The sequence below is a fragment of the Bubalus kerabau genome, chromosome 5 (genome assembly GCF_029407905.1).
Source record: "Bubalus kerabau isolate K-KA32 ecotype Philippines breed swamp buffalo chromosome 5, PCC_UOA_SB_1v2, whole genome shotgun sequence".
Lineage (NCBI taxonomy): Eukaryota > Metazoa > Chordata > Mammalia > Artiodactyla > Bovidae > Bubalus > Bubalus kerabau.
The window spans coordinates 57,097,763-57,121,430 of NC_073628.1; the positions used below are offsets into that span (position 1 = coordinate 57,097,763).

Below are 23,668 nucleotides of genomic sequence, written 5' to 3' on the forward strand. Positions count from 1 at the left end.
GTGAGTGAGAACAAGAAAAACAAGGAGGCACAGGAGGACTTTGGGGAGGTACAATTTGGTTCATACATCTGAATGGACGTGTCATCATTTAGTCTGAAGAAAATAACTGCCAAATTTATTGCTTGAGGCAAAGCAGAGGTTGAGACCTCAAAGGAGACTAGGAAATTACCTGCGGGAACTTCTGGTTTTAGAAATCAAACACAGAGTTGGCTCTGATTAGTAACAGAATGTGCAAATTGACCAGTCCTTTCTCCAACAGTCCACCCACTGAGTCATTGGCATGAATGTAGATGTGGCGTTAATAGATTCCTTTTGCAGCCCCGGGGCCTATTTTTCGGCTCTGCGTGCAAACAGGCCACAGGGATATTTCACAGGTCACCTGGCATACCACTTAAGGCTGCACAAACCGTACCGTACAAGGCGTGAATAAGCGCACAGCTGCTATCTACAGGTCAGCTTCTGATGGTACCTTCACTGTCGTCATCGTCCTGAGCTCTGTTCAGTTCTCCGGGTCCATTCTTCTTGGGTGGTGCACACGGAGTTGAGACCAGCAACTGCACTAGCTTCTTCTCATACACTTTTCTGGTGGAAGCTGAACAAGAATGTGGAGAGCCGTTAAGTCAGTCTGTGATTCAAAATATTACACAACTTAGATTTTTATTCTTACATTATTGGGAAATTGTGGCTTTTACAGTAAGGTGGACCCCATACCTACTGGACTCACTCCTCGCCTTCCACCAACACTTAAGGTGGGCTTCTGCGGACTGGCCACAGAGTTAGGTGTCGTGGACACTGGAGAACAAGACTGACAAAGTCGTACATCTTATTTATGGGAAATATGGACAAGGACATAAACAGTTAACATGGGGCACATTCTAGAAATGTAAAAAGAGCCCAGGGTGATATAATCAAGAGTAACTCTGACGATTGTAAAATACCAATACTTTCTCTTCACTAATCTGTGAATAAGAACTGGGTTACTTATGGTCTCTTCCTTCTATATGGTTTTCTGGGTTTTAAAATTTTTTCCTATTTCTATTTTAATGTTTTTTATCGCATATGTTCCTTCCACTGCAAATAATTTTCAGCCTTTGGAGTTAGTTCACAAGGAATCATTGAGTGCTGCTGCTGCTGCTGCTAAGTCGCTTCAGTCGTGTCCGACTCTCTGCGACCCCATAGACGGCAGCCCATCAGGCTCCTCCGTCCCTGGGATTCTCCAGGCAAGAACACTGGAGTGGGTTGCCATTTCCCTCTCCAATGCATGAAAGTGAAAACTGAAAGTGAAGTCTCTCAGTCGTGTCCGACTCTTAGCGACCCCATGGACTGCAGCCCACCAGGTTCCTCCATCCATGGGGTTTTCCAGGCAAGAGTACTGGAGTGGGTGCCATTGCCTTCTCTGAATCGTTGAGTAGCCTCTAGTAATTGCCGCATACGTACGTAGTATCGGGCCAGGTGAAAATCCAAGTTTGTTGAGTTCATTCTGTAATTCGTCATCACTCAGACACGTCACCTCCACCATGGTGACAAAAGTTGGGTCTCTTTTCTGACAGTGGAATCCTTGAGATAGCAAAACGTTAAGTTATAAACGAGACTTGTAAATGAGAACTAAAACTTTACCAGTCCACAGAAGTGTTTATAGCCCCAGCTCCCCAGGTGTGGAGGTGCAGAGTCAATAAAGCAAAACCCACCATTTTCTGCTGTTTTTCTGTCATCAATCTCTTCTGGCTTTAGTGGCCTCAATGCAAAGCTTTGGTAGGGTGTCACTTTCCCCAGTGTCTTTGGGGTTCAATTATTTCTAACTTTTCTACTCAATTAATGTAAGAAAAATCTTCTACACAAAATGAACAGATATTTCGATCACTGCTTAGGAGCTCTGAGTAAGACACAAGCTCTTAGAAGATAAGTTAATTAAATATGAAAGAGCTGAGAGAGATTTTTTAGTGAGTTAAATAAAAGTTATTTATCCCCGCCCTCCTTTTGATGAGAGTACAGAGTGCAGAGCACTCAGCTACTGCAGACAGTAGTCTTTTCACACTTGTAATTCAACTCTGAACATAACGGACGGCAGTTTTTAATTAGCTGCCAACAGGCTTTGTAATTGCTGAATTGGCATTTGAAAAAAAGTCAGCTATTCATTGTCTGGCACACAAATTGATTTATATAGATTCAGGCAATTCTTGATATGGCTTTCCAAATCTGCAAAACCTCAGGTTCAATCAGTTTTATTTCGTTGATCCCTGTATCCCCTAAAACTGACCTTCTACCTACTTAATAAAACTCTGAAAAGACAGATGCATTTATCAGATCTTTATTTATTATACCTCATTTTTATCATGTTTCCAGTCTTCTTAATATTGCAGTGAAAATGACTTCGAGACAATTACTCAGCATATCAGGATCTGGACCAATTTTAAGTAATGACTTTGAACTTTGTTCAATAAAGCTATACTTTGACCAGAGTCACATTCTGGCACATAGTAGGTACTTGGTAAATGTAAGTTTCCTTCTTTCCTATGTGTTCGGAAAGCTGAATTGACACTTTTAGGGCCACTAGTAAATGACCTAATGTTATGAAAGAAAAGGATGATGTACCGCAGATATTTTTTAAACTGGAAGCTAGCTTAGGCAGATCCTATGACACTTGCTCCCAAGAACAGCTGTCTGTTATTTCACCACCTTCCCAAAAATAACCTCCAAAAGAGCCCTCATCAATTTCAAGTGACAGCAGACAATTGCTTAAAGGAACACCCATATGGAAGAAAAATTCAAATAGAATCCAGTTGAATGATTAACTCACTTACTCGTTTACATGGTTGTCTAAAGTCTCTGCAGCTGGGTGGTTACTAAAGCTGGGTGAGTTTCACCCAAGGATTTCCACTAGCAACCAATCCCTTTTTGCCTGTTAAGTATTATGGTAATCATAATACTGACATGTGACATCAGAAATCCCCCTGGCAACAGACTGATGTGAAAGTCAGATGATGAATTTAACCTGACTTCAAACAGAAAGGGGCACTGGTCAACTTCATAGGCCAACTGCCATGGTAAAATATCAAGGGATGCAGAGAGACTGTCATGCATAGAAGTGAGAAGGGTCTGTTACCAAACCAAATGGTGCTAAGGAATTGGGAAGATAAAGGAGAAATCAAACAGACTCAAGTGTCCAGGCCATCATCAAGACTCACAGTAGTAGATGGGTAATTTGGCCATATACTCTAGGGAAAATGGGAAGGTAGAAGGAACTCATATTAACTTGTTAAGGAACTGCTCATGTAGGAAAAAGACTATTTTGGTAAACAATGTTTCAGAACTTTGATGGTTTTGGCCTTTTCAAAGCACTCTCATATCATCTCATTTCATCCTCTGCACACTCCTGAAAGACCTCTGGCACAGATATTATTTATTATCCATATTGCAGCGGCTAGTTTTTGTTGTCGTTGCTTACTTTTGTTTAAGAGAGAACCCTCAGACTATTAGCTTGGGTATTTCAAAAAATACTGCTGAGACGTTAAAAACAATTATGCAAGACAAAATATAGCTTTGTGAAAACACAATGCCTTCATTAAATACCAGGGGTAGGAGGAAATCACTGGGAGGGCTTAAGAGGACAGTGGAGCCAGCCTGGCTAGAGTCAAATTCCAGTTCTGTGTCTTACCAGCTGAGTGCCCCGGGTGGGCTAAGTTACCAACCTCACTGTGTCTCCTTTTCTTCATCTGTAACGCGGATGGCAGTGGCACCTACCTCACAGGGCTCTTACGTGGATTCACTGAGTGCTTGGCATAGGAAGTGTTTGGCACATGAAGTGCTTGGCACATAGTAAGTAGTATATAAATGCTTTCTGTTGTTTTGATTTTTCATGAGCTCTATTGCAGAAAGTTGCTACAACCAGTGTCTTTCTTAGAAGTCTCCACCCCACTTACACTTGCCCATGGGACTCTATCATGTCAACACTTTGCAGGTTCTGGGAGAGGACTGAACATCTCTGTGTGCATGGTCAGGGAGTCTCACTGAGGGATCCCAGACTGCGGTTCCAAGGGCTCTGGCTCCCGAGTCTGTGAATAAAACATCAGTTTCCAAACAAACATACAATGCAAACATTTGCCAACATCTGAACACTGGGTTTACCAAACAAAGACTTTGAAAATTGACACATTTGTTTCAAATCAAAGCAAATAAATGATAGGCTTGGGTTATTAGGATGCACAAGCATTTTATTTACATTTCCCAGAATTGCTTTAAACAAAGAAAGCAGCCAGCAGGTGGAACCGCTTCCATTTAAACAGACTCTTGGGATGAAAGTAGCATTTCTAAAATATTTTCTTGGTCAGACCTCTGGAACTTAAAACAAGCTAGGTTGACAAAGAATTTAATCAGATGATATGATTGGGTTGATCCCCCTATTATTTGCAAACCATTCTGTCTGAAGCATATGCATGATTCTATTCTCAGTGTTATTCTGTTTAAAAATTCCTGTGCTCTGCGATATCCTGAAATATTTGATTTTTATGTTTACATCACCCACTTCCCTTGGTTTTATCTGTGAAGTCCTGGTCATTAGCTTGTTTTTTGTTTTATTCTCTCCATGACTGCAAAGATGTTTTATTCCATTTCTCCAGGGAAACAAGTTTTAATTGCCAATCGACTAGGTATTCAACATGATAAGGTATCTAAACCCTGAGAGCTTCCTCCTTTCATTAAAATGTAGATCCAATTTCTTTTCCCTTAATGCCACATGCTGTTATTAAACTGAAATAACGGAAATACTAAAAGCCAGATGTCACTTCAGTCTCAGGTTTGACATGGGGCACAATTTCCTCTCCTCAAGCTTAATCTGATGTTATTTACTAACCCCATCCTTTGGAAGAATGCACAATTTAAATGTAAATGCAATTTACATAGGGGAGCAGAGAGTAGATATGCAGTTTCAATTGCCAATAACCATTTGCAAAGGGGGAAATCAACTAAAGCAAGGATCAGCAGCTGTCAGGCTGAAGTCTGCATCACTTGCCATTCTCTCCCAACTTTCCTCCCAAAGCCAGCTGCCTCTGAGCCTCAGCTAGGCAGGTACAAGGAAGTGGAGAACTGAGGCATTTTCTCAGATATCTCAAGCTGCACTTACTATTGACTGAGGGACAAAGGAGGAAGTTTGTTTCAGTGAGCTAATCCCGTTGGCATCACTATTGAAATTATGAACTGACCAATTTCTTTCAACAAATATTTATTGGTCATCTACAGGATAGACTTTACGCTTGGCCTAAATTAGGGAGACAGAGAAGAGAAAATACAAAGATGCAAAACCCACAGTCCTTTTAAGGAGCTCATTCCCTTAAAGAGAAAAGAAAGCAAATAATATCAAGAAAATAAGATAAACTGTTAACAGAGTGCTCCAGGAGCCCAGAATTGGAAGTTTCTAAGGGCTGAAAGTTTCATTTGGGCTGAGGCTTCTACAATAAGCCATAGTTTTCCCTATAAAAAGGGAGCTGGGGACCATCATTCTGGGATGTGGTGAGCAAGAAGGAAATGAGCCTGGTGGACAGGTTGGGCCAACTTATGAAGGGTTCTGTGGCCCATGCCAAGGAGTTAATCCTTCACCTCTATGCACATTTGGAAGTTCAGAAGCAGCGCATGGCGTAACTGTGTTTAATTCTGGGTTGAGGACAATGCATCTATGTATTTGATACAATTTCAGTTTGAGTCTGAGTAGAGAATGAGTTGGTAGGGCAGAGTCTGGAGGCCTCTTGGGGAAGTTATTACAATAGTCCAGAAAAAGAGTTGACTCAGACTGGACCAGGCCAGTTTGCGGGAGGACTAGAGAGAAAGACATGTGGTTTGTAAATGGTTTAGGAGCTGGAACAGACTGGACAGGATGTCTGATTGGAGGTGTCCTCTGCCTCCCTTGCATGGGAACTACTTCAGCCTAAATCTTTTGTCTCAGCCATGAGCCTTCTTATGGAGTTTGGTCTACACAGCACTGACACTTGAATGATTCTTCTTTGCTCATCTAGTCAACTCTCGATTCTCCACATCACTTGAACGCAGCAGCAAAGCAGATAATCCATAACTCTCCGCTATTTGGCTTTGGAATTAATTACACTTTTAAGAGCAAATTTGCCTTCCTAATTAATCTTTCTTAGGCTAATATTAAAATTAACTAATATTCCTGGAGCCTGTGACAGTTGGGCAGGGGAAGAGGGGAGCAGGGGAGGGGAGAGCAGGGTAGGTGCTCAGCCTTAGGCTGTGAAGCAGGAGAAAGACACGCCACACCCACAGTCCTCGTGGATCAGCCACAGAAGCCACGAGCTGGGCCGGGCTCACTGAGAGAGAGCTGCGTAGCTAGAGACTCAGGTCCCTTGGGACATCAGTTACTGAACACCTACTGCACACCAGACACCCTGCTAAGACTGAAGATGAGAAGATGGGTAAGGCAGAGTGTCTGCTTTCAAAGAGCTGCCTCTTTAACGGGGACAACAGAGGAGTGAACAATTGTTTAACCAAATGCAGTGAGGGCTCTGGCAGAAGCATCTTCTCAGGAGAATAAGGCATGAACAAGGCTAATGGAAAAAAACAAAACCAAATTTCTGTGAAACAAAGAGAAGGAAGTTGCTTAATTGCCATTTTATAAACACAAAGCAAATATGTTTTTAATAAGATCGAGTACATACAAGTCTCTTCTTTCAGCCTCCAAGTTAGTAGATGCTGCTTATGTGAAGTAAGACAAGATGGATCGTTCCCAGTGGTTTTCAACATACAATACTCCATCCCCAAGGTTCCCTCCAAGCTGCTGTGGAGGCGGGCGGTGAGCACAGAGCAGCCCACTCCAGGGCAGTCATGACGAGTCTGCCTCTGCCAGCTTCGCATGTTGGGCTCCTATGAAGACTGCTTTTAAAGGCAGAATTTCACTGCTCTGCAAAGTTAGGAAGCTACCCATCCACCCTGTTCTCTGTGCTGCTTCTTAAAACCGAAATGAATCTATCCTCTAGTTCTCTTATGAAGACAAACCAGCCCTACTGCTACTGCTGCTGCTGCTAAGTTGCTTCAGTCGTGTCCGACTCTGTGCGACCCCATAGACGGCAGCCCACCAGGCTCCCTCGTCCCTGGGATTCTCCAGGCAAGAACACTGGAGTGGGTTGCCATTTCCTTCTCCAATGCATGAAAGTGAAAAGTGAAAGTCAAGTCGCTCAGTCCTGTCACGACTCTTAGTGACCCCATGGACTGCAGCCTTCCAGGCTCCTCCATCCAGGGATTTTCCAGGCAAGAGTACTGGAGTGGGGTGCCATTGCCTTCTCCAACCAGCCCTTAGATGCTGACAAATTATTATCTTAAGCACTCCCTTTCTGGTATCCTGTAGGTCTTGCATACGAGATTTATTGTGCATAACTAATGCACAAAAAATGTTGTATAATCTGTGGACAATAGAAAGAGATCTAAAATGTGATTTTTGTCTTCAAAGAGATTATGTCTACATGAAGAAACAAACTCCAAAGACATAAGATTAAAAGTAAGAAGTTCATAATTGGATACCAACATAGTACCCAAAAATGTTGCAGAAATTCAGAAGCAGAGGGGAAAAAATCACCCCTGGTTAGGGGTGGGAGGTGTTCAGGGAGAGCTTCCTGTAGAACGTGAAACTCTGACTGTGTGTGTGTGTGTGTGTCGCTCAGTCATGTCTAACTCTGTGACCCCATGGACTGTAGCCCACCAGACTCCTCTGTCCAAGAGATTCTCAAGGCAAGAGTACTGGAGTGGGTTGCTGGAACCTACCAAACAAGTAAGGTGTGGGTAGGCAGAAGCAAAAGATTGGACCTTCCAGGCAAGGACAGACACATTATGAACAAAGACTTGGAGTAGGAATGGGAATTAGAGCAGACCAGCTTCAGCAAAGGATTTGCTTTACATAGGGATGGACACAGTTGAACAAGAGAGCCCTAGGATTTCCTACAAAGGTGTAGGGCCCCAGGTCCCTTCTGCCTCCAGGAGCCTCCCATTCTGGGGCTCTCTGATGACAATGATGGGTTGTCCCTGGAGGTCCCTGACTGTCAGAAAGACGAATCTGACAGTGCAGGACAAGATGAACCACAGGGGAAGAGCGGCTGTGGGGAGGGAGACGTGGGGTCCTTCACCGTAGTCTCCCTGTGAAACGATAATACAACAGTAGCAAAAGCAATGGAGGGAGGCTGCGGACTGCCAGAGTCTCAGCCGGGAGCTCGGGACCCTCTGGAGGAACTTAGAGGCAAACGCAGAGCAATCAGGAGTGGACTCGGGCCAGGCTGCCTCTGCTTCTATCCTGGACCCGCCACCTACTCTAAGCTCTGGGATTCTGTGCCCTGGCTTTCACATCTGTGAAATGGACATACAATAAAATTACCTTCTCCGCAGGATGCCGCAGGACTGAGGTAATGCACTTCATGTGCTTAATGCACTGTTTTCAATAGTGCCCATGGTAAGGGCTCAAAAGTGTGAGCTGTGAGCGAAGCCCCGTTACTCTGCAGGGGCAGCAGGGGCCTCTCGCAGGGCTCCTGGTGGGGCGGGGACACGGCCTCACAGCCTCACAGCCCCACGGTCACAGCCCACCTCTCCCTGGGAATCAGGGGAAACTGAAGGTAGCTTGTCCTCCTTTAAGGACCTGCTTGTACATTTTGGAGATTAATCCTTTATCTGTTGTTTCACTTCTTATCTTCTCCCATTCTGAGGGTAGTCTTTTCACCTTGTTTCCAGTTTCCTTTGCTGTGCAGAAGCTTTAATTAGGTCCCACTCATTTATTTTTGTTTTAGTTTCCACTTCTCTAGATGGTGGGTCATAGAGGATCTTGCTGTGATTTATGTCATCGAGTATTCTGCCTATGTTTTCCTCTAAAAGTTTTATATTTTCTGGTCTTACATTTATGTCTCTAATCCATTTTATATGTGTGTGTGGTGTCAGGAAGTGTTCTAATTTCATTCTTTTACATGTAGCTGTCCAATTCTCCCGGCACCACTTATTGAAGCATCTGTCTTTTCTCCCTTATATATTCTCGCCTCCTTTGTCAAAGACAAGGTACCCATAGGTGCGTGGGTTTTCTCTGGGCTTTCTGTTTTGTTCCATTGGTCTATATTTCTGTTTTTGTGCCGGTACCATACTGTCTTGATGACTGTAGCTTTGTAGTATAGTCTTAACCCTCTTGCACTGTTGGTGGGAGTGTAAATTGATACAGCCACTATGGAGAAAAATATGGAGATTCCTTAAGAAATGAGGAGTAAAACTACTGTATGACCCAACAATCCCACTATTGGGCATATACCCTGAGAAAACCATAGTTGAAAAAGACACATGTACCCCAGTGTTCATTGTAGCACTATTTGCAATAGCTAGGACATGGAAGCAACCTAGATGTCCATCGACAGATGACTGGATAAAGAAGCTGTGGTATATATATACCACAGAATATTACTCAGTCATAAACAGGAACACATTTGAGTCAGTTCTAATGAGGTGGATGAACCTAGAGTCTATTATACAGAGTGAAGTAAGTCAGAAAGAGAAAAAATATCATATACTAACGCATGTATATGGAATCTAGAAAGATGGTACTGATGTACCTATTTGCAGGGCAGCAATGGCAATGTCCGCATAGACAGCAGACTTGTGGGCACCGTGGGGGAAGGGGAGGATGGGACAAATTGAGTGAGCAGCACAGAAACACAGGCGTTACTATGCGGGGATCTGCTCTATGACACAGGGCGCTCAAGCTAGCACTCTGTGACGACGTAGAAGAGTGGGATGGGGCGGGAGGTGGGGGGTAGGGTCAAGAGGGAGGGGATTTGTATGCCTATGGATGACAATGAATTTAAATAAAAAGGCCAGCCAGGGATCTGCTTTTACTCTAAGGGACATTTGAGAGAGAGAGAATGCACTGGAGGGAATGGGCTCACATCATAGGGAGAGAGTGTTGTTCAGCGGAAGGAACAACTCGCAAAAGAGCAACCAAATTTAATAAAAGATGAGACAAACGAAGATGAAGAGGGCATGGTGGGACATCCATTCCTGCCCCTAAAACCAAGGAGAGGTGAATTCCTACAGCTTGAAGGAGACTCTGTATCGGCAAGGGTTTGAAGACAGGCATAGAAAGATAATCAAGGTAGAAGCAAAGGAAAAAAGCAGGAGCATAAAACGGAACCAAGAACGAGGCTAAGAGAGATGGAAACCCTAATGGCCTAAATATCCTTTTACAGTCCTTGCAGGAGAAGCTCTAAGCTGACCTTACTTTCCAGCAGCCACACACATAGACACACACACACACACACATCTACACTGGTAAAATGAAAACAGAAAACTGTTCCAGAGAATTCTGAGTCTTCCTGATGCTAACAAGTGTGGCTGTTTCACGGGGATCCTCTCAATGTGCAAAGCAATGAGGTGACTGCTGAGGGTGAGGCCGGAAGCCTGGCAGGGGCTGGAGAGTGAAGGGCGTGAGAAAGAGGAGCACCAAGGCTTTACCCTGAGGACAGTGGGAGCCACTGAAGGTTTTATAATTTTTTTTTTTTGCTTCTACAGTTTTCAGATTCAATTTACTTTAAATGGTTTCTGCTGCTAAGTCGCTTCAGTCGTATCCAACTCTGTGTGACCCCATAGACGGCAGCCCACCAGGCTCCCCCGTCCCTGGGATTCTCCAGGCAAGAACACTGGAGTGGGTTGCCATTTCCTTCTCCAATGCATGAAAGGGAAAAGTGAAAGTGAACTCGCTCAGTCGTGTCTGACTCTTAGCGACCCCATGGACTGCAGCCTACCAGGCTCCTCCATCCATGGGATTTTCCAGGCAAGAGTACTGGAGTGGGGTGCCATTAAACGGTCTCAAACAGTAGTAAATTACAAGCAAGTAAAGCGGAAGCATGATAAAATCCACACATACCCTTCACACTGCTTCAACAGTTGCCAGCGTTTTGCCTCACCAAAGGGCTCTGAGCAGAGGAATGACTCGGTGACACCGGTGTTGGAGGAAGATGCCTCTAAATGTGACGAAAAGAGAAGAGCGGGGCAGGGCTGGGCTACCATGAGGTGGTGGCAAGCTATTCACTCACTGATTCATTCATTCCTTCAACAAACATTTCCACCACATGCCTGGCACTGTTCTTGGTGCTGAGGATTTAAGGGTAAATAAAGCAGGTGGGGTTCCTGTCCTGCTAGAGCTTGTGCCCCTAGAGGGGAAAGCAGAGAAACAAGCAAATGGAGTGAAGAAGGGGATTCAAGACTGTGATGATGAGACCGACACGCGACAGAGAAGGACTTGGGAGGGGAGGGCCTAACTGCTAGAACGGGCGCCCAGGGATGGTCACGTGCAACTGGGGCACCAAGAGGGCGGCTGGAGAAGCGCCAGTGCAAGGGTGGTAGAGACAAGATCCAAGGGCGAGGTGAGACGAGATGACAGCTTGCACCAAGTCGCTGGCCGTAGAGATGGAAGCAGGTAGTTTCAAGGGAGATTTAGGAAGGAGAGCCCACAGGCATGGTGATGGGTCGAATGTGGGGGCGGGGGTGGAGAGTGGGGGAACGTCAAGATGACACTCTGGCTTGAGTTGAAGGAACAGTTCTGGCTTGAACAAGGGTGCCCATCACGGGGTCATGGAGGCGTGATGGAAAAAGTCCAGGTGGCCCCTTCACAGCCTTTCAAAATGAGGGCCTGGTAAGGTGAAGCCCCTTCCACCACTAGACCGAGTCAAGAAATCAACTATCTGTGTAGCTTTTGGATGGGACAGTTCCTCACGCAATTCTGAGTGATCATACCCTCCACTCCTAACCCTCCAAAGTAGGACCAACCTGACTTCACCCCCCAACCACTGACAAGTATGGAAGGACACTTCTGAGTCCAGCTTAGCTGGACCGGCCGGCAGAGAAGGCTAAGGCCATGCCGCGGCCGGTATGGGACACGGCCTGGGGAAGGGGCGAGCACCGAGACCCCCAGGTGCGGCGGCCAGCAGCTGGGCGAGGCTTTTATTGCAGTAGCAGCGGGCCTCTGAAGCCATGTCACTGTCTCATGCCACCTTAAGGCTTCACTCATCTCAGCGTCCCTTGTCTCAGGCAGGGATGAGGGCTGAGATTTAAAGGGAGGAGGATTTTGCTGGGAGGCAATATAGAGACCTGGCTGGAGGGAAGTCTGGAATTAGAACAGTTATACCCTTATCCAGTGACTTGAGCATGATGAACAGATTAGAAAGGACATAAAAGGCGGCCTCTGAAAACAGCTGGGCAGGGGAGGGGAAAGACCAGAAAGAGCAATCTAGGCAGGAGACCACAGTGGTTAGGGCATGTGTCTGTTCTTGGAAATGACTCCACTCTCTTGTGCCGATTTCTGGCTATCCTCTGTCCTTGCGGCACCTTGTCCTAGATGGGCCTTTCTTTCCAGCTGTCTATCAGGGGAGGGGGCTCGGCAGGGACGGCGGTGGGGTCATCGTCTGGGAATGAATCCTGGACAGCAGGAGGCTGCTGCCCTGACTCCTCGTGGCCCTCATCCGTCACCCAGCGAGGGCGGCGGGCAGCCAGGCTGCGGGCTGCCTAATGAAGACGGAGAGGCGGCTCTGGCTGTGCGCAGGGCCGCCTTCCCATCAGCAGAGGTGACATTCCCAAACAGCACTCATTACAGAGCAGACGTTTTACGGGGCTGGGACACATATTGATAGCAGCAGAGCCAGCCAGCGTCTGTCTCAAATCCCACTGCCCCTGAGACAGCGAGCCAGAAAGAAAACGTCACAAGCGTCAAACCCGCAGGCCCCTCGCTTTGCCCAGAAAAAATTCATTCTCGCCATTGCTGACATTTAAGGCGCACTCTCTCCACTGCTTGCAGATCCAAGAGGCCTTAGCTTCAGGCCCGTCCAAACGTTGACCAGCACCTTCCTTCCCGGGAGTGGCTGTGCTGTGGATGCCCGTGTGTGTGTGTGTGTGTGTGTGTGTGTGTGTGTGTGTGTTGGGGGGGTCCTCAAAATGACAGCTGGATCTGGAGCCCCAGAGGTCCTGCTTTATAGCTCGGTGGATCGAAGATGCAGCTAGGAGGGATGCTGGTTGCTGAGTTGGGGGCTGAGGTCATCAGGGGCTGGAGTAAGGGGACTCTCCTTCCCAGGGGCACAAGGACAGACCTCCATCCTGGCTCGGGGGGATGCGCGGTCACCCCTGTCCGCTCTGGGAAGGCAGGCGTGGCCGGTTTGGGTGTCCACGCCTCCCGAAGGTCGAAGCTCGGGGCAAAGCGGCCGGAGGATGAGGCTAAGGCCACACGCCCGGGCCCAAGCACACACAACCCCCCGGAGCCCCGGCTCAGAGCCGCTCCGCGCGCCCGCCGCCCGCGCTCCCGGCAGGGCGCCCCGCCCCCGCCCTGCTCGACTTTAAGCCGCAGCAGACGGAGCTCGACTTAAAAATAACTATTTTGACAGTTCGGATGTAAATATGTGAGCTGCGCGTGGGGCTGTTTTCCCTGCACACTCCCCCTCACCCTTCGCTCCCTACCCCAGCCCCAACTCGACCGGCGCGCCAGCGACCGGAGCGCGCCGCCTGCAGGACGCTCCCCGAAGTGCGGCGAGGGGAGCGCCGGTCCTCGGTCTCCAGCCTTGGGGGGGGGGGGGGGGGAAGGGGAGGACGGGAGGGGGAGGGGAAGTGGGGTAGGGGAGGGGAAGGGGGGAGGGGAAATGTGGGGAGGGGGAGGGGAGGGCAGGAGGCGGCAGAGGGAGTGACTGGTCCTCGATTGCTCAGCCTGGGGTTGGGTAGGGGAGGGAGAAGGGGAGGCGGGGAGGGCAGAATAAAAGAGGAACCCAGGCTGGGGTGGGGGGGAGGGGAGGGCTGGGGAAGGTGGGGAGGGTGGGGAGAGTGGGGTGGGAAGGAGACAATAAGTCAGAGGAACCGCGGCTGACTTTTCAGCACACCACTCCACTGTGCTAAAGGCAGTTACAAGTGTGAGATAAGGGCAAAATCTCCTGCCATTCTTAGCTAACCCTCTCAGTTAACTCATTGAACTCGTGCTTTATACCAGGCAGTGAGCTAAGGAAGCATTTTAGCACATGCTATCTTTTGTTTGATCCTCAAAAAACATGCGGTGTTCATTATTATCCGCATTTTACATATGGAAAACAGAGGGGTGGGGTGACTGAGTTCTCTGGGCTGCCACAGCTAGTGAAGAGAACTGAGATCAGAACCCAAGTCTTACGTTCTTGCCCCCATAGCCAGCTGAGAGGAAGGGAAGTGGAGGCAGAGATCCACCCGTTCCATAAGGAGGGAAACTGGAATTCAGACAGATGGAGGGAAACCGGAATTCAGACAGATGAAGTCACGCATCTTCCTGGCCACCAACAAGCATCTTAGCTGGGGCAGGGCAGCTTTAGGACAGGCAACCCACGCCTCTCTCCCCAATCTCCTGGACCCTGGCAGTGTGTGCTGGGACATGATGGGACATCCTTTGGAAGGAAGCTGGGGGGAAAGTACTTGGAGAGAGAAAACAAGAGGGAAGGGAAAGGAGGGAGGAGGTCTAGAGAGTGAAGGAGCTTAAATGTGCATAGACTGCACACCTTGGCGCAGGTGTGTGTGCCACGGGGGAAGCTCATTGTCAGAGCTCCCAGCCACCCTTTGCTTCGTCCCTCTTCCCCACCAGGTGCCCCCCGCCCCACGACCACCAACCCGTGCCACCCTGGGACGAGATGTCCACTGACGCTCCTGTGCTTTTCTCCTATCCGAGTGAAACCTGCTCCGGAAGAGAGCCCGATGTATTCTCTGATGCTATGGTGCAAACGCCTGATAACTGCTCAGGGTTCCCCTTCCTCCTGGAGGACAAGCCTCAGGGAGTCAAAGCCTGAAGAGGAAGAAATGTCAGACTCCTAGAAAGGAAAGGAATTTGGGAGCAACGGGGCCCACCTGCAACAGGAGAGGCTCTGTATGGCACTTGTTTGCAAAGTCACTGCATGTGTATATAACCATGGGCAAATGTCCTGCTGCTGCTGCTGCTGCTAAGTCACTTCAGTCGTGTCCGGCTCTTAGCGACCCCATGGACTGCAGCCCACCAGGCTCTTCCATCCATAGGATTTTCCAGGCAAGAGTGCTAGAGTGGAGTGCCATTGCCTTCTCCTGAAAATGTCCTAGATGCTGGGAAAGAGAGAGGGGTCCTGGGATCTGTGCTTTCAGCATGCCTTCCTCTCCATCTTTCAAATCTCAGCTGGAAGTCCATTTCCACTGTGAAGCCTTGCGTGATCCCTCCCCACTCTCTGAACAGTTGAGAGAGTGTTTGGAGGCCCCTCTCAGGCCCCTGAAGCCTGAAAGCACTTTGCTTGTGCCCTGCATCTTGCATCCTTCAAGTCTTTTTGTTTTATTAAATTGTGCGTTCCTCAAGGGCCCAGACAGTGTGTGATTTCCCCGTGTTTCTCCTACGGCTCTTCCCCAAGGGCATCGCACAGTCAGGACTCAAGTCTGATAGGACAGATTAATAGACAGCAGTATGCCGCACACATTTCCCCACACAAGGGGCAAGGACTGGGATTCTGACAGCAGAAGCTGACACTCCAGCTGACTCCTGAAGGCTGAGAGGCGTGGGGCATTTATTTATCTCAGACCGTCAGCAACCACTGTTGCGAGCCTGTTACTAGCTCTGCGGTGGCCGCTCCAGGAGAAGGGGCGGGCTGCCCCAGGGCATTCAGTCCGCTCTCCAAGCTGCAGCAGCCTGAGACACTTCAGCGCCCCCCTGCCCCAGCTACCCTGGGCGTCACAGGAGGTGACTCTGGGTGAGACCTGATGCCTGTAGCTCTCTGGCCCCCTCAGAGCCTCTTCAGTGATGATTTGAAATCGCTGCCCTTCTAATCAAAGTGGAGTTATGATATAATAATCCTTTTAAAAGACAGTTTTATTGATATATAATTCACATACCGTATGATATAATCATTCTTGTTCCTAATATTATGGCATCTTTCTCTCCTTGTAAGTCTGAAAATTCCCATTTGTCCTGTCAATAGTCCCGAGAAGTACACCTAAAGGTCTTTATTTCTCTTGTAAAAAATAAAAGCACCTTCATAGCCATGTGCTCATACTGTAGTCCCAAAGCACTCTTCCTGTTCCCCACGTCATCTCCTCCAGCCAGCTTTATCCCACTGTTTCTCTGAGATGCTCGGAGGGAGAAGGCCTGCCTTCCTCCAATTTCTAGATAGCACAAGTGAGGTTCACGGCCCAGGGCTCTCTGTGTGTCTCTCAAAGCCTCCTCCGGGACCCCATCACTTCATGTTCATACTCCTCTTTTCCCAGTCTCCCTTCTCCCCAACAGAGCTGGTGGAAATAAATGCTTAGCTTTTACTGCTGCAGTGTATTACAGTGTGAAATAAACACGGATGCCCCATCTACCTTGACAACATAATTCATTTACTGCAAAGGGATATAATAAAAGTCTGTTTATTACAGCAATTAACAGAGCAGCATTTGCCGGCATGCTTTTCCGAGGCAACTAGAAAAGTGCTTACTCCAGGTGCATAGATTGTGGAAACCATGCATCTTGAGCCAAAATGAAACCCATTAGAGGCTAGGTGAATGGGTCCCAGCCACCCTAGAAAAATTAGCCATCCAGGAGTCAGTTCACCTCAGTGCAGGAGTCTGACACAGTATGATTGTACTTTACTGGGTTAAGAGCTGGGACCTGTCTCCAGGATCATGATCTTAAGGACATGCAAGAAATGCTCACTCTGAACCCAACTACCCCAGCTGGAGGGCTCAAATCTCACTGGCCTTCAAAGCGTATCAGTGGGGAAGGTTAGCACCATTGGCTCTCAGGGGTACCTTGCCATGGGAGTGGGTGGGGTGTAGGGAGAGGACCAGAGGCTGGGCCAGGGAAGAGAGGCTAAAAAAGCTTTTCATTAAACCCAGCCTTCAAGAGCATCATCAAAGTTTAAGACTTCAAGCCTCTGGAGAGAGACAGCTGTTGAGGGGTTAGGGGGAGGGAAGCCGACAGACCCAGACTAGAGAATATATGCTAACAGGCTTTGGGCATGAAGACTGGACAAAGGTATGATGCCCAGTTGGCCCAGTTCTTTGGTGGAGGGGCAGAGGAAAGGGAGGAACCGTTAGGTTCCCTAGTGATGTTCTGTACATCTGATTGCTAACTAACCAAACTTAGCTCTCCAGCCCCTTTCAGGGGGCCAGGGGTTGGCTTGTACCAACAGGACATTCTTCAGAACCAGCTCTGGTTTTCCCAAGAAGGGCAGCAAACCCAGTGTCATAGCTTTGTGGGAAAAACTCATTGCAAGCAGCAGCCCTTCCTTTTTCTCTGGAGCAGCCTCTCAGGGAGACCATGGGGAGTTTTGATCTCACTGAAAACATAAAACTGAGTGCCTAAGCCAGCCAGAAAACAAAGGCTCGCAGGTGCAGAGGAAAACTGCTGTCAGGCAGTCCCGCTGGCTGAGGGTGGCCCAGCGGGCTTTTGTTCCCGCCATTCCGCTTTCCCCTGCCAGGCCTCTGGGAGAAGGTGCTGCAGTGAAGGATGAGGGCAGAAGCAGGCCTGGCCTCTCTCTGGAACAGAGAGTCAGAGCTTTGAGCTTGAACAATGGGATAAAAATAGCAGCGTTGCCATGGCAACGAAGGCTGGGAGAGTCCTGAGGATCTCTGGGTCCTGCCATCTCCCCCTCCAGCCTGCTTCCCACCTCTAGGGTGGAACTCAGGGATGGGCAGAGGGAGAAGAGAAGGCTGCCCAAGGGGAGGGAGACAGGAGAGTCACACGCTAGGAAACCCCTGAGCTCCAGAGCCTGAGGTTTCCGCCAGAGCCTGGACTGCCCAGTTTGGGGGCTCTTGGATTTTTAAATTTCTTCCTCAGTATAATAAGTCCAGGGTAGCCCCCATACTCCACCCTCCTGGTGGACAGTCCTGACCTTCTGGGCTCCCCTGTGAACAGCCAAGGTTACTGTTAAGTCTTCACAGTCTGTGGTTCTGATCCCAGGCAGGACTGGCCACAGCAGCCAGAGCAGTGCGCACTGACCTGGGGGTAGAGGGTTAACTCCCCTGTTCCTTCGCTGTTCAGTGCCTTGGCCTTAGGGAGCTGTGTGTCCGGAGCAGGGTGAGGGCAGGACCATTCCCTCTTGCTCTTACTTCTGTGTCTGAGGGGTTGAGTTTGCTCTTTGGAACAGATTCTGGTTCTTGGTTCTGGTGGTGGTGTCAGCTTCATCACCTGCTGATACAGCGGCCACCTTCACAGTGAACATCACGCTTTCTGGACCAGCATGCCAAGGAGTCCACCAGACCCAGCAGCCTGAGATTTCCTTCTCTGGTGAAAGCCCATCTTCATGGCTATAAACCAAGTGTCTGTCTGCAAAAGTTCAAGCCACTCCTGGGCACATCTGATACAATGTACGCCTTCCTATGAGGTAGGGAGGAAATGGATCTTGTCACCACCTTTCTTGGAGGCCCAGAGAGCGGAAGCGGGCTGCAGAGGTCAGGAGTCAGCTGTGCGGAGTGTGGGGAGATGCGGGCCACAGCTCTCCATCCAAGGACAGTCAACGCCCCATCCCAGAGCGCTGGGCAAATTGCACGTTCAAGTCTGTAGACAGCAGATTGCAGCCTGAGGCACTTCCCCTTGCAGAAGGCAAGGTAATAACGTGGGCCGGGTCAGTCAGCTTGGAGATGGGCTCACCAGCAGCTGTGCAAGGGGTTACGTAAAGTGCGGCAGGGAGCAGGCCCTTGAGACCCATCTGCTAGGTGTGTGTGTATGAGAGAATGTGCACAAAAGTGGCACTTGGGATGGCCCCGACAGGGCCTGGAATTGGAGTCCTGGCTACAGGAAGGAGACAGAACTGCAGGGCGTCCTGGCTCTGAGCAGGGGCTGCTGGGGGCCGGGGCGGGCGGGATTCTAGCAGAGGCTCTGGGTGCCTTGGCTTTTCCTCAGTCCTCCCACCTTTTCTTAGATCCACCTTATCACTCCCATCCCCCGTCCCCATATTTGCTACATGGACAAAGCACACCAGCAGGGGCACAGGAAATCTGCAAGCGCTCTGGTTCCACAGCCCCGGGCCCCACTGACCTCCCAGACACACAGAACCCTGGAGTCGTGAGGGAACTTAGAGGACATTAGTGCAGTTCTCTCTTTACAGTTGAGGAAACGGAATCCCAGAAACAGCATAATTAGCCTAAGGCCACACCACTGTCCGTGACCAAGCAGGGCTGGAGCCCAGGAGTCCTGGTTCCCAGCTCGATGTTCTTTGCATCCCACTGTGCTACCTTGTACATACTGCACTTAAATTACTGCTTTTTTCCTCAAAACCTAATAATCTCCCTGTACTGTCCCATTGACTTATATGCTCTGGAGAAGGAAATGACATTCTAAAAAAAAAAAAAAAAAAAGACCTGAGACAAGAAAAAAGACCCCTGGGGGCCCTCCAGCCAGGGTCCCAGACAACAGTCAAGTCATGGGAGCCTCAAGCACCCTTCACATCTCTTTATCCTGCCGCTCAACAGCCCACATGGAGGGGAGGTGCGCCTGGGGAGGTCTCCCTTTGGCAGACAGGACACTAAGGTCTCCCACGTGTCCACAAGGACTTATGCCACGCAGCAAGGCCAGGAGGCCCGACCCCTCCTCAGAACCATCACCTCCTCAAGGTGGGGTCTGGGAGAGAATGCTGGACTGGAGGGAATTGGAAACGGGGAGGACACAATGGTACCACCTGATCTCTGGGAAGGAGACTTAGGGCTGGAAGCAAGGCGACAGACCACCCCCCCCACCCCCCCCTCACCCCCCACACACACAAGGAACAGGAGGAAGAAGAGTCTGGACTCCAAGTCCGCTGCCTGGGGAGCATGGTCTGTGGATGCCGGGGCTGCTTCTGCCTTGTGGGATGAAACCCGTGCCCTGGGCTCACCTTTGAGACTCTGAGAGGAGTGAAGTCCCCGTTTCCCTGAGACGGAAACTAAGGGACAGTAGACAGTGGGTGAGCTGCCAGGAAGCTGCCACCGCCTCCTACTCAGCTGCCGGCTTGCCTCAACCTCAGCGTGGGACGGGACTGAAAAGGGGCCACGGCTTGGAGGCGAGGCCAAGGGCAGCTGTCTGCAAGCACAGCTGGGCCGTGACCTTGGGACCTCTACATGTTTCCAGAGCGGGGGCTCAAGGTATCCAGTGTCCCTCCAGAGCCAAGGGAGTTCCCCTGGGGGAAGCAGCTCTCCCCGAACCGGCTCACGGCCAAACCCCTGCAGCTGAAATCCCTGAGAGCAGAGAAGCTCTCGTTCACCACCCCTCCAGTGTGTTCCCCACTCTTCTGACCTTTCCTCCAGGTCAACCCGTGTGGTCAGGACAGGACACCCAACACCTCGGTCTCTAGGAATACAATTTCATCCTCCGCCACAGAAGTGACTTCACTGGGGCTGCAACCTCGCAGGCAACTGCCAGAGCTGTCCCTGGCCACCCAGAGGGCTCTGTGGCCTCATACCAGGACCCTGGGAAGCTTTCCTGACCATCTCTTTGCCTCATCTGAGGCCGCTACTGTTCAGGAGGCCTAAGAACCAGGGAGGTTTTCTTCTGTCCCTTGTGACCCCAGTGGCCATTATTGCTCCTTCCTCGAGGGAAGGATTTGTTTATAATTCTCTGGATATAAAAGGAAAATAACAGATTGTAGAGGGCTGGGGCTCGGCGGTGAGGGCAAAGGAGGGTGCTGGAGGCTGGGAGGAAAGAGATCTTAAGCTGTGCTCTGGCCTTGCAAAGAGGACCTGGAATCCACCACATCTGCTCAAAGCTCAGGAAATGCCCCTGAGCGTGGGGCTGGCGGGACAAAGGCTGCCAGGATGGCACATGCCCTTACTTCCCAGAAGAGACAGCAGAGGTCTCCTGCCCTCCCCCACTACCCAGAGATGGGCACATTCCAAGCAGAGGGTGCACAGCCCCTTCTGTGCTGACCCTGACCTCCTCTACCCAGGTCACTTGTTACGTGTCAGCAAGGCTATTTTGTCCCTGGATGCAGAGTGTTTTCCTGGGCTGAGTTGTTCCAGTGACGAAGTAGACGGCAGACTCGCTCAAGACGCAGAATGTGCTTAACGTGCCTCAGCTGTTGGCTTCGCTGTGTGTGACCCTCTAGCACCTGAGAGGTCCAGACACAGTGACAGAAGGCCAGGTTTCATCAAAACGAGAAGACAGAGGAAGGGAGGCAGAGAAGGAAGGAAACGGATTTTCGTTTGCTTCCCACCTCCTGGAAACAGGCTGGGAGTGGGGATAGATTCTGACCCTGAAGATAGGATTAGGGGACACATCCAGGAGGGTATCAGAGTGTCCCCTAAAGGCACCACATGCAAGCATTCCCCGCTATGGCTTCTGAGAAGACAAGGAAGGGACAGGTGAGTGAGGCGAGAACACGGGAGAGCAAAGGAGGGGCTCGGTTTAGTGCAGGAAAGGGGTCCCTCAGTCTGGGCCTGGAGGGCAGTCCCTGAGGAGGCCCCGCCACATCTGAGCTGCCGTTGAGGAGGCCCAGTGGAGGCGAGTGAGGCCAGGCTGGGCGGAGGTGAGCTGGGCTGGAGGGAAGGCTGCACTCCGTGGTGGAGGAGAGTGGGGCAGAGGACAGGCGGCCCGCTGAGCTGAGGACAGACCTCTGTCTCTGTCCCTCCGTGTCCCTGTCCCTCCACCGCGCTCAGGGGGCCTCCCTGCGGCCGGGCCCAGCGGGACGCCGGGAGGGTATGGAGGGCAGGGGACTCAGCTCCTGGCCGCACTCCTGCAGAGGTGGCTCTGGGCTCACGTCCTGGGATCCCAGGGCAGACTCCATCCTAGGCTTGGAGGGGTCTGCCTCACGCTTCCACCTGCTTGAGGCTTCCCCGGGGTCAAGGCTGCTGGAGTTTGTCTGGCAGAGCGGCCGGTTTCCTATTTTGCAGCAGCTCTCCTGGCCCCAGGCAGCATGTCCCTCATGGGAGTGGTTGCTCTGGGCAGAAGCCTCCAGGGCAGGAAGATGCTTCACTCTTGGGGCCTCCCTGGGGCTTCTCTGACTCTGGAAGGCCCACAGCAGATCCTGGGCTTCCCCTGGTGTGGCCGGGGTCTCTCTTCAGGGAGCTCTTGGGACTGGAAACTCAGGGGCAGGAGGCCAGGCCACACGGAGGAGGCTGCTGTCTACAGGTGAGATGGGGTCAGGGGTCACCTGAGAAGAGCCCCGGTGAGAGGGAGGCTTCCTGCTCCAAGCCTCAACCAGGGGCGGGGGCTGAAGAAGGGCCCCCGTTCCGCTCACACCGCTGTTTCCCGCTGCCTGTGAGCTTCCTCCTTCTTCCTCTTCATCTTGCAGAAACCGTGGAGGCCACAGAAGCAAGCGAAAGTGAACTGGGGCATGCCCTGGGCCAGGCCGGGGGCTACTCACCAGAGATCTGCAGGGAAAGGCAGAGGAGGAAGGGGGTGGGAGAAAGGCAGGAGAGAGAAGCAAGCTGGGGTTCACCCCGGGGGACCCCCGAGGCTGCAGAGGCCCCATGGGGCCTCTCCCGGCGCTGAGGGTGGGGCCGGTCACCAAATGGCGGTCTCTGACAGCTCCTTGCGTCCTGGTCTCTGTGGAGCTGAGTCCCACCTCGGACTGGAGCCAGGCGAGCCCAGGGAGAGGGGGCCCTGGCTGCAGCTGCCTCGTCGCCGCCCGCCCTCGGCCTCCCCTTCCCCTCACCCTCGGCTGCCTCGTCCCTGCACACCTGCGGCTGGGGGCAGGCAGCACGCCCGCTCAGAGTGAGCTCTGTGCTGTGCCACCCTGTGCTGTGCCACCGCGGGCATCGGGCGTCCACCGGGTCCTCGGGACCACAGTCTCGCGATCCAAGGGCGGACTTCGGGGGCCTTGAGGGCAGCCCCTCAGCCAGCACCACCCGACACCTAGCACTGAGTCTCGGATTCCCCATGCCCCTCACAGCCCTGATTTGTCTGAGGCCCTTTGGGAAACCTATGGGGAACAAGAGGCACTTCTCTGACCAGCCCGAGTCCACACCCTCCTCAGCAGAGAGCAGACAGAGTTATTTCAGCGCTCCGGGCTATTTTATTGAGCACTAGGCACGGCAGAGGGGTGGGGGGTAAGAACATGGGGTAAGGACCGGGCTTCTTCCCTGGTGCAAAAGTCTCAGCCTGAAGTACAGGCTGAGGCTGGATCTACCCCACTGTACCCCTATTCCGGCTGACACGACCCTGTCACAGGAGGCGGGGCCCCTCTGGGGTCTGCAGAACTCGGGCTGGGCCATGGGAGGGGTCGTGGCTCCTCAAGGCCAGCTCTCAGTCTGTGAAAGTACCCCTTCTCCAAACACTGAGGCCTCCCTGGCCGCGGCCACGCGCAGACGCCTGCAGCTCGCTTCTCTGCCCTTCCTCTGGCCCTGGAAGAGCAGAAGGGACAAAGGAAAGCCCCCTGCATGGAGGTCAGGCCCACACCCTGGGCCTGCTGTGATCACTTCTCTTTTTGCGAGGAACGCCAAGGACAGCCCAGATACTGCGAGGAAGCGGCTGAGAACAAGCAGGCCCGCGTCCCTGCCCCGGCCCCTCCAGCTGTAGACAGTGCCCGGGATGGCCAGCCCTGAGTGCTGGGTGTGAGGACTGTCTCCATTGTCTTTGAGGAACCTGGCAGGGCCCAAGTGGTGGCTCTCCGGAGAGTTCTTTGGGTCCTGCCAACCTTGCTCCTCTGAACAAACTTCCTTCACGCTTCTCCGGGCAGAGCAGAGAGCCCAGCTGGCTGGCAGGTCCTCCCTAAGCGCAGCACCCACAGTGGACTGGGTCCTGTCA

General features: G+C 51.0%; 2 protein-coding genes across 2 annotated transcripts; both read right to left on the minus strand.

Annotated features, from left to right (window-relative positions):
* Window positions 1-401: 401 nt before the first annotated feature.
* Window positions 402-1,519, minus strand: LEMD1 (LEM domain containing 1). Its single transcript, XM_055583543.1, has 2 exons — window positions 1,438-1,519; window positions 402-592 (listed from the first exon to the last, which is right to left on the minus strand). The coding sequence occupies exons 1-2, from the start codon at window positions 1,517-1,519 to the stop codon at window positions 453-455; spliced, it is 222 nt and encodes a 73-aa protein (XP_055439518.1). The 3' UTR covers window positions 402-452.
* Window positions 1,520-22,156: 20,637 nt separating this feature from the next.
* BLACAT1 (BLACAT1 overlapping LEMD1 locus) lies at window positions 22,157-22,258 on the minus strand. Its single transcript, XM_055583831.1, has one exon. It carries the CDS (start codon window positions 22,256-22,258, stop codon window positions 22,157-22,159), a length of 102 nt encoding a protein of 33 aa, XP_055439806.1.
* Window positions 22,259-23,668: the final 1,410 nt, after the last annotated feature.

Bases quoted from the DNA above. Each gene is read 5' to 3' on its own strand.
- BLACAT1 (XM_055583831.1), bottom strand. From the start codon at position 22,258: ATGCCCCAGTTCACTTTCGCTTGCTTCTGTGGCCTCCACGGTTTCTGC.
- LEMD1 (XM_055583543.1), bottom strand. From the start codon at position 1,519: ATGGTGGAGGTGACGTGTCTGAGTGATGACGAATTACAGAATGAACTC. The intron at 593-1,437 runs GTACGTATGCGG...ATTCTTGTTCAG, and splicing joins TTCACCTGGCCCGATACTAC to CTTCCACCAGAAAAGTGTAT.